Consider the following 10,271-nt stretch of genomic DNA (forward strand, 5'->3'; position numbering starts at 1 on the left):
GGGGTATCTTAAGACAAAAGATTCACTAGAAAAACTTTTAAGTTTACAAAACCAATACTACTGAATAAGAAAAGTTAATTTTCTTAACAAAGTCAGAGAGCAAAGTGCATCCAAAACACTTATCATACCACATAACCAAAACTACGGATGTATCATTTGTAAAGCCGAAATCCTGTTTGAAAACAACCCACTAATCAGCACTTTGATTAAGTATTGTGTCTACGTGTCTTCAATACTCCACGACAAAACAACAATACGTCTTAGCTTGAGCACTGGATATCCTCTATGTAAATCTTCAATTCTCGTGTTTGTTGTCCATCTCCATCTTTTTTCTTGACCTCAACTCCTGTTTATATAAGCTTCATTTACCCTAGAATTTTTTACATAAAAATAATTCTACAAAACATAGAACCAAAAGTTTTATTAGAAAATAAACTCTTTTAAACAATAATATCATATCTAAAATTCTTATAATAAATATCTATGATCTAGAAAGACAAAACTCTATAATTCAATAAACATCATATTAAAAAAAATATAATTAAAAAATAAATTATATTCTTTTCAAAATAATATCAATCATAAAAATACCATAAGACATTCTAAGAGCAATCGTTAGAATAACTCAATGATCCAATTTTTTTTTTTACACTTGCTAAAGAAAGTTATTGAAAAATTACTATAAGTGGGCTTTTGATTAAATTTACATATTTGTGTAAATGACTCTTTAAAATCTATGTTTTTGTCAAAACCAAGTTATGCGTACTCTCTCATGTTCGCTATTTTTGGTACTGAATGATTATGGAACCAAATGATAGGGTGAATCTTTTTTATTTATTTTTTATTTTTTTATTTCTAATGACATTCTTTAGAGAAATAACAAATATACAAGTCGGGAGAGACATAATTTAGATCAGTTCATTTGATATTTCAGCCATGAGCTCTGTTTATCATTTGATTACTATCTATGTTTTGGTAGAACCATTATTTTTTATTTGTGTAGGGTAAACTAAATACAAATTATAAAATTTTATGTAAAAAACTCATTCTTCAAAATTTAAAACACCAAGATTCATAATAAATTTAGGCAAAAACTTGTGTGAGACGGTCTCACAGGTCGTATTTTGTGAGGGTGGTCTCTTATTTGTGTCATCAATGAAAAAATATTACTTTTTATGGTAAGATTATTACTTTTTATTGTGAATATCGGTAGAGTTGACCCGTCTCACAGATAAAGATTCGTGAGACCGTCTCACAAGAGACCTACTCATAAATTTAACATATCATAATGGATATAAATATTTTAACTAAGTGCACAAAAGTATAAATAAAAAACAAGAAGTGTACATTATGTTATTCGATAAAAAATTAGTTATTTTAGATTTTACTTAGGATATTTCTTGTTTAGCTTGTCTATTATTAAATGTGTACATATTTTTTGTTATTATTTAGAATATTTATGCCAATATATATATATACACATACATATATAATCAATTTTTGAGACAAAATATTATTTATTCATAAAAAATACTTGAGGTATATTTATTAGTATTATTCTTGTTTTAATCGATTTAACATATTTATTTTTCTATGACTACAAACCTAAATTTTAAAAAATCACAAATTAATGCAGATATTAATATTGCTATATTTATATTTAGCTTGACACATAAAAAAATATTTTTTTATTTTAAATAATAATAATCTAAATGAATTTAATGATGTTTTATAAATTAATACAAAAAAAGAAGTCATTAATAATATCAGATAGTCCACAATTTACGGTGTCTGTGGTAATTAAAACCGAGTTACTAGTTGGACTTCAGTTTTTAGTTTTAACCGGCGCGACTGCTTTTTGGCGGCAGCATGAATCCAACAGTTCCCATCGCCGGCAGCTCCGCCGTCGTTCCCGAGGTGCTGCAATCTTTATCTAGAAACTTAAGCACATCGATGTCCAGTACTTTCCTTTGACTTTTCAGTTATTCGTGCTAGATTTTTCTTATGATTCTGTTTGGATTGGGGGATTTATCATTGAATTTTGTTAGGTTTAGTCTGATTGTGGGGTTTTTCTTTGTAGTTTCTTAATTTGGTTGTGTATATTCGAGTCTCGAGACTGCATCGAGTCATTTCTCGAGGATTTTGCAATGAAAACTCGTTGACTTATTCCGCACTTTCTAATTTTTTTTCATGGATAGTCTAATGTGACCGCTACTAGCGCTAGATCGTTATTGAAACTCTTTAAGATTGAGACTTGGCCCTATCTCAACTCCAAAAAAAGTTTAAAAATTATCCAAGTCCATATATGCAAGTCTCAGGTATATTATTCAATCGGTGTGAGACAACTAACACACCCCTTTTCACGCCTAAAAATGAACATTTGGAGCGTGAAATTTACAAATTAGCCAACTATGGGCAGAACGGGTGGCCCAACTATGGCCAGTCCAACACATAATGGTAGAATCTGAGCTCTGATACCATGTTAAGATTGAGACTTGGACCTAACTCAACCCCAAAAGTTAGCTCAAGGAGGGAGGATTATCCAAATCCATATATGCAACTCTCAGTTATATTATCCAACCGATGTGGACAACACTCTCTCTGGCTGTAATGGGAAATAATCACTCACGGTGGTCTTGTATTGACGAGTGCAAAGGGGTAGCATGATTAATTTGTATTGAATGGGTGATGAGGGGTTAGTGAAGCTCTTTCTGATTATTGGCTATTACCATGAGGCATGAGTAGTTTTTTTGTATATTATTGTTTCACTTACTGTCAGCTTAAATGGATCCATGTAGCAAATCAGATCATCTGGAGGCCGTGATCCGAATAGAGCAAAAATGCCATCCCTTCTGATGTTAGGATTGAAATATTTACTTTGTATGTGGAAAGAAAAGTGAAATAACAGATATTATTCAGCAAAAAGTCCCAATTACACACACGCGTGCTCCTGCAAGTGATGGAAATATGCTCTTTTTTTTGTTTATGGATATGACGTCATTTACAGCTCTGTACTGTGAAAAACATTCAATATACACCTATCCAAATGTCTATACAGCCTCAGTACCTCATTCATATACTAACATGCAGGAGGATCCTTACTCGATATCTGTTGATGTGGATCTTGAGGAAACCTGTTGGGGTTGTGGACTTCGTGTTCTTGTCCCACCCCATGCATCTGTATTTAAATGTGGCTGGTGTGGAGCCATAACGAAGCAAATGGCAGTGAAATGCAATAACAAATACTTGCGATGGATAAGATTTCGGGACCGTTGTTTTGTCTGTGTTGTTCTTGTAGTTATGCTTTTCTTACATGTGAGTATCTGATGCCTTGTCGACAATGTTTAAGCTCCCGTGGTTCTTGCTTCCAAAGTTTCTTCATGAGTTTTCTCTTGTATTAATCTTTTAACAATAAAGTCCAGATACCACATATTCAAGCACTTATGTACAGTAGTGGTGTTTTGCTTTTGATGGATATTAGTGTTATCTATGTTTTTGTGATGGCGCAGGTGGTGGCATTTGGGCTGTTTATCCTGTAATCTTCTCGATCAGTTACTTCTGTGGTATTTTTCATTTTACTTTAGCATTGATCCTGTCTATATCTACTATATCTTCATTTTGCCTTGCGGCATTTCGACCTGCCAGTGTTCAACAAATTATAATTTGGGGTAGCTATCCGATGGTGGGGAAAGGTGGACTGGAGAATTACACCTTTTGTCATTACTGCTCAAAACCAAAATCACCCCGGACACACCATTGCCGTTCATGTGGAACATGTATACTCGACTTGGATCATCACTGCCCATTTGTAAGTGTTGAACACCCTTTCACAGCCTGTATAATTGAATTTTTGTTCGATGCAATTCAATTATTAATAATAAAATCATGTTTAGCATTGAGATGCAAAGAGGGTTGGTAAAACTTTAGGTGCATCAAATATTAGATGGTTTAAGAAATTTTCTGCTTGTGTGCATTGAGATTTTTGAAGTGCAAAATACTGATACAAATTTTTTTCCTTAGAGCAAGTCTGATCCCAATAAGCAAATTGAAAAACTGGAAAGCCAGAGTTTGGCGTGTTAAAGGCGTAATAGTAACTTTTCATGCACTAATGCTAGTGCTTTACGTTGTCATAACACGGTAGTTTGGCATCATCAGTGTTATAACCATTTGTTATTTGTAAATGATCACCCGTACCATCACATTCTCTCCTGTTATGACTTAATTAAAAAAGTTGGCACCTGGGATTTTGCCATGAGATGTGATCTTATTGTATAATTTGTCTCTCATTTCCCACATAATCACCAGGTTCTCTTCCATGCAGATTGGGAACTGTGTTGGCGCAGCAAATCACCGATGCTTTATTATGTTTCTCATTTCAGCAGTCACCAGTGTACTTTATGTTGCTATCATGACACTGTTTGCTACCATCTATTTCTGGCCACCTGTAAACCTCGGAACAGGCAACCTATTAAATGGGTTGTCTGGTACAGAGTTTCTTTACCGAGCCTTAAAAGAGCATGCTATTGCTATCTTGAGCTCTGCAGTGTTTCTACCAGCTCAAGGACTTGTTCTGGTTTACCTTTTTATCTCCAGTGTTTCAGTGGGGATCGGCCTAAGTGTGCTCTTGTGGCAACAGCTGTGTTACATTTATACTGGAGAGACTTACTTGAGTCATCTTAGTGCCGTCGACAACGAAGGAATATCAAATAAGGATTGCCAAAATCTTGTTAGATTTTTTGGTTGTCCATTTGCTGCCGCAACATATTTACCAAGTTTTTGGAAATCGAGAAAAATTCATACCAAGTAAAGACTTAGAGGCTTGTAGCGGTAAATGATCATTTTCTGATATTGCAAAAAAAATTTGTCCACTTGATTTCTGCTGTTTTGTATTTAGGTATTAAATACGTTCACACAGGTAAAAAGAAAACAATTATTTACTTAAGTTAGCTCGATTTATGGGCTAGGACTTATCTGGGCTTCTGGAACGCTGAACCTTTGTGAAGAAGAGAATCCCAGCACAGAGGTTAGAATGTCTCTAAAAAGGCTAGAAATGTTAAGTGCTCTTCTATTCACTTGTACTTAATATCTCTATTGTAAAATGTTGCGATGCTCTTTTTTCCCTTTCTTTTTAGCGGATTCCTGTGGAGAGCTATGTTGCATGGATACGGGTACGAGTATCGTATCGAATACGATACGGATACGACTACGCATCAAATTTTGAAAATATTAGACACGATACGGCTAGGATAGGACAATCATTAAAATATATATAAATATTATATATATTTATATTTATATAAATTTAATATTGAAAAATAAAAATTATAGAAATGAAATGAAAGAGACGGACAAATGTATTTAGGGATTTAAAAGCCCAGCCAAATTTATTTTAAATTATTTTTCTTTAGTCCCTAGAAATTTTAATTTTTTTATTAACCCCTAAAACTTTTAAATATTTGTAATTTTGTCCTAACGTATCCAAAAAACATATCCATGCCGTATCCATGGCGTGTCTTCACCGTGTCCAAAACGTATCCGGCTGGTCAATCCTAAACAAAGTCAACGATACCGATTTTGAGGTATCTAACACGCGTATCCGCGTGTCGGATACGTAGTATCCGTATCCGTATCCGTGTTGTATCCGTATCCGTATCCGATACTTCAAAAAAAAATTAAGGTTTCCGTGCTACATAGGTGGAGAGGCCATCCTAACCACCCGACCTACGATAGACAGAATGATTTTAATCCATTCGGTATTAAATTTTTTGTTTTGGGAGGAGTACGATTTTTTCTTGCACACATGAATATTTAGGACGACTCATAAACCTTGTGCGTTCGTGGTGCTTCATGTAGCTGCAAGATTAAAATAGGTGAATATGAATCCTGTTCGTACTCGAGTTGTATGACCCTCCCCGATGTTTCAGTTAAGATGCATCTTTTCGAGGTCATCGAAAAGGCATGAGAAAAGAAAGCCTTCGAGTATGCAGTTCTTTTTAGTCAGGTTGCTTTCTGGATATCAAACCATCGGTTGTGCACTCGTGTCATTCCGTGATGCTTTGTGTTAGAGTATGATTAGGCGAAGAGGAATTTTAATGTAAAGTTGGATGGAATCTTATTATATGCAAACGGACAAATTAATCATAGCCTTATTTCATGGTAATGTCAATAAATTTAACGTGCTGTGTTCATGTGACCCTTTATATTTCCCAAGTGGTGTCCCTTCTTCACACCAAAAGATACAACCCGAACGGCCCCAAACCCAAACATTGGGACAAATCTGAACTAGTGTATTTGTCCAATTCGCAGGGTTTGTCCATGCTATTTGCCCCATAATATTCAGTGTGAAATAAATAAATAATACTAGTATATTGTTTACATTTTACCTATGATAGTTATAGTCTGGCATCCTATTTGGTGCAAACACCTGACTTAAATGTAAACCAATAGGGTCAGGCTACCTAGAAATCATCGTAGCTAATAAATGACCTGAATACCCTTGAATAAATTTTTGTTTTGTTTTTTTTAATGTAATACAATTATTATATCCAATTGTATACTCCCAGGAGTCAGTAAAAATCAATTTTGATCATTTTTAAACATTTACAAACTCAATTGTATGATGATTGACAATATGATATGTCCCTTCATTATGATTTATTCAAACAAAAAAGTTCTTGAATCTTATTTTCTATCTTCTTTGAAGTTGTTATTTCATCTGACTTCCTTTAAATTTTCCAACGTCGATGAAACTTATCATGTGATTGCAACTTCGCATCTAAATGCATTTCAAATAGATTCTAGGGGTTATATCCTCACATCACTATAGTTTAATTCAATTTAATTTAATTATAAAAAGACAAAAACTTGTGTAAGACGGTCTCATGGGTCGTATTTTGTGAGACAGATCTTTTATTTGGGTCATCCGTGAAAAATTATTATTTTTTATTATGAATATCGGTAGGATTGACTCGTCTCACATATAAAGATTCGTGAGATCGTCTCACAAAATATCCAATTTTATAAAAATTGTGCAACGGATGGAAGGCTAAACTCGTCATTTCAAAATTTTATGTTGGTGAGTGATATTAATAGTCTTAAATGACCCATTTCTGAAACCTCAGTGCTTTGTCTCTTTCTGAATTCAAGAACTGCTCACAATATCCCTCCTGCTTCCGCTCATCTCTCGGATCGGCCATGGAATCAGCAGCTACGCTATCCCAGATTGGGCTTGCGGGCCTGGCGGTAATGGGCCAAAACCTGGCTCTGAACATAGCAGAGAAAGGTTTCCCCATCTCAGTCTACAATCGCACCACCTCAAAAGTTGATGAAACTGTAGATCGAGCTCGTCGGGAAGGTAATCTCCCTCTGTCTGGCCAATACAATCCTAAAGATTTCGTCTTGTCGATTAAAAAGCCCAGGTCAGTGATCATTTTAGTCAAAGCTGGCGCACCTGTTGATCAAACTATAGCTGCCCTGTCGGCTTATATGGAGCCCGGTGATACTGTCATTGATGGTGGTAATGAGTGGTATGAAAACACAGAACGTCGCATTTCAGAGGTTTCTGATAAGGGCTTGCTCTATCTCGGAATGGGGGTCTCTGGAGGTGAAGATGGGGCTCGAAATGGTCCGTCTTTGATGCCGGGAGGATCCCACCGGGCTTACTTGAATGTTCATCATATTCTTGATAAGGTGGCGGCGCAGGTGGATGATGGCCCTTGTGTTACCTATATTGGTGAAGGGGGGTCGGGAAATTTTGTTAAGATGGTGCATAATGGGATCGAGTATGGGGATATGCAGCTGATTTCGGAGGCGTATGATGTGTTGAAGAACGTTGGAGGGTTGGGGAATGAGGAGTTGGCTGGGATTTTCGATGAGTGGAATCGGGGGGAGTTGGAGAGTTTCTTGATTGAGATTACTGGGGATATTTTTAAGGTGGAGGATGAGGAGACGGGTAGTGAGCATTTGGTGGATAAGATTTTGGATAAGACGGGGATGAAAGGGACTGGGAAATGGACTGTGCAACAAGCGGCTGAGTTGTCGATTGCGGCTCCAACAATTGCTGCCTCTTTGGATAGCCGTTATATGAGTGGCTTGAAGGAGGAGAGGGAAGAGGCTGCTGAGATTTTCAAGAAGGAAGGTTTGAAGGAGGAGATGATTAACAATGTGGCTTCAGTGGATAAAAAGAGGTTGGCCGATGATGTTAGGCAAGCTCTTTATGCATCCAAGATTTGTAGTTATGCGCAAGGCATGAATTTGTTAAGAGGGAAGAGTATTGAAAAGGGGTGGGGATTGAACCTGGGGGAATTAGCAAGGATATGGAAAGGTGGGTGCATTATTAGGGCAGTGTTTTTGGATAGGATTAAGCAAGCATATCAGAGGAACTCGGGGCTGGCTAACTTGTTGGTTGATCCTGAGTTTGCAAGGGAGATGGTACAGAGACAGGCAGCATGGAGGAGAGTTGTAGGTCTGGCAATTCAGAAGGGAATTGGCGTCCCCGGGATGTCTGCGAGTTTGCAGTATTTTGATACGTATAGACGTGTAAGGCTTCCAGCCAACCTTGTGCAGGCTCAAAGGGATTATTTCGGAGCACATACTTATGAGAGAATCGATTGTCCTGGATCATACCACACTGAATGGTCCAAGCTTGCCCGAAAGACCAGAGTGTAGTGCAGAAGAGTTGATTGATAGAGGTTTGTTTGGTATAATCCAGTTTTTGAAATAGTTTTACCGTTGATGTTCATGAGGCAATTACTTTACTTTGTATTGTATTCGTTACAAGGATTATTGCTCTCTCGTAAGTCGTAATGGATCATAGACTGTTGCTTTTGCAGTTAATAAGAGCAGCAATACTTTTTTGGTTATCGAATCCCTCAAATTATGATGCATTAACTCTCACTGAAAGGTTCATATTTAGGACAATTATACAACCATCAAAATCTCAAATATGTTGCATATGCATATATCCAGAAGCATGACTAGTTTGAGGGACTTGATAAATTTGATATGTTGATCTTCTGGCTGGTACTTTATAGTGCACTTATTTTAGCCCACATGCTTGCTCTGTGCACATACATTGTCTGGATGCTATCATATATCCCGATATAGGTATTTGTGAATTTGCGTTCCGTAACATCAATTGTTGCAAAAGATCTCTATTTTTTAGAATGTTTGAACTCGTGTCATGGACATATTGCTTTAATTGTCCGGTTTGATCTCATGCAGAAACCAAGTCTTTAGTGTGTCATTCTGCTACATTTTCCTATATAACTGTATTTTGCGACTTGAGACATTCTATATCACAGCATCTGAAACGAAGGAACCAAAACCATGTGAACGAATTATGCAATTTAATTTCAATTATATGTTCAAGGTAGTTACTTTTTACATCCCCTAAGGACTTGGCTGAATTACATTTAACATTAGGCTTTGTCATGGCTCAAAACTCAAGTGGACCAAATCTAACATTAGGCTTTGTCATGGCTCAAAACTCAAGTGGACCAAATCGGAAAACATGTCTACAAATGCATGGTAAAGACTCGTTGTTTGACTGTGAGCTCTGCCCTGAGATGGAGAACACCATTTATAAAGATGGGACCATCCTCTTCTATAAAAACCGTCCATGGCATGCCAAAAAGATTTCGATAGCGGCCCACAGCTTTACCTCCAGTAAAGGTGTAGTTTCCTTTATACTTGCTCACAAACTCTCCTCAAGCGGCTTAGTCCTCGATGCAAACTAGTACCCGACCGTAAAAGCTGTTGACCCCTTCTCTTGCATGCCTAAAAACAACTCGAAACAATGGACAGAGCTTTGCTGGTCTATGTTACAGTGCGCAGACAAAAAAAATCCTTTCCCTCCCAAGTGAGCCTGTGAGTAGACTCGACCTGAAGGAAAGAGATCTGCCCATTCTTCCCGTTTCAAATCAAGATATACTATACAATGCAGACGAGGCGAATCAAAGTCGGTGACCTTCACAGGTCTGTATTTGTACGCACGATCCATGTAATGGGGTGGTATGAATAATTGGCATCACCCTGACTAGCTTCATGATCCATAACTTAAAATTATATGTCTCAAGGTCTGAAAATCAGAATTCCACTTCTTGAATCTCATGTGATGGATCACTTGAAATAAAATTCAGATTCACAAATCCATTTTGTAATGTTGATGATGACAAATTTTAATTAGAAATTGTAAGGACCGTGTATCGTATTATCGTAAATCCTGTGTGATTATCGATAATTTATGAAATTGTTATGTGATTATGTATTTG

At 36.5% G+C, this 10,271-nt stretch overlaps 2 protein-coding genes and 1 long non-coding RNA gene across 3 annotated transcripts; 2 read left to right on the forward strand and 1 right to left on the reverse strand.

The window, feature by feature from the left end:
- Nucleotides 1-1,787: 1,787 nt before the first annotated feature.
- LOC142519057 (protein S-acyltransferase 11) lies at nt 1,788-4,942 on the forward strand. Its single transcript, XM_075621949.1, has 4 exons — nt 1,788-1,917; nt 3,091-3,319; nt 3,510-3,808; nt 4,322-4,942. Exons 1-4 carry the CDS (start codon nt 1,870-1,872, stop codon nt 4,805-4,807), a joined length of 1,062 nt encoding a protein of 353 aa, XP_075478064.1. The 5' UTR covers nt 1,788-1,869; the 3' UTR covers nt 4,808-4,942.
- Nucleotides 4,919-6,457, reverse strand: LOC142519058 (uncharacterized). The gene is made up of 2 exons (XR_012813699.1): nt 5,691-6,457; nt 4,919-5,139 (listed from the first exon to the last, which is right to left on the reverse strand). It is a non-coding gene; the product is annotated as an uncharacterized LOC142519058 (long non-coding RNA).
- A 649-nt stretch (nt 6,458-7,106) lies between these two features.
- LOC142518261 (6-phosphogluconate dehydrogenase, decarboxylating 1, chloroplastic-like) lies at nt 7,107-8,861 on the forward strand. Its single transcript, XM_075621007.1, has one exon. It carries the CDS (start codon nt 7,195-7,197, stop codon nt 8,665-8,667), a length of 1,473 nt encoding a protein of 490 aa, XP_075477122.1. The 5' UTR covers nt 7,107-7,194; the 3' UTR covers nt 8,668-8,861.
- Nucleotides 8,862-10,271: the final 1,410 nt, after the last annotated feature.

This window comes from Primulina tabacum, chromosome 11 (assembly GCF_025594145.1).
Source record: "Primulina tabacum isolate GXHZ01 chromosome 11, ASM2559414v2, whole genome shotgun sequence".
Classification (NCBI taxonomy): domain Eukaryota; kingdom Viridiplantae; phylum Streptophyta; class Magnoliopsida; order Lamiales; family Gesneriaceae; genus Primulina; species Primulina tabacum.

Coding starts and splice junctions, on each gene's coding strand:
- LOC142518261 (XM_075621007.1), top strand. CDS start 7,195: ATGGAATCAGCAGCTACGCTATCCCAGATTGGGCTTGCGGGCCTGGCG.
- LOC142519057 (XM_075621949.1), top strand. CDS start 1,870: ATGAATCCAACAGTTCCCATCGCCGGCAGCTCCGCCGTCGTTCCCGAG. Junction 1,918..3,090: donor GCTCCGCCGTCGTTCCCGAG/GTGCTGCAATCT, acceptor ACTAACATGCAG/GAGGATCCTTACTCGATATC. Junction 3,809..4,321: donor TGGATCATCACTGCCCATTT/GTAAGTGTTGAA, acceptor TCTTCCATGCAG/ATTGGGAACTGTGTTGGCGC.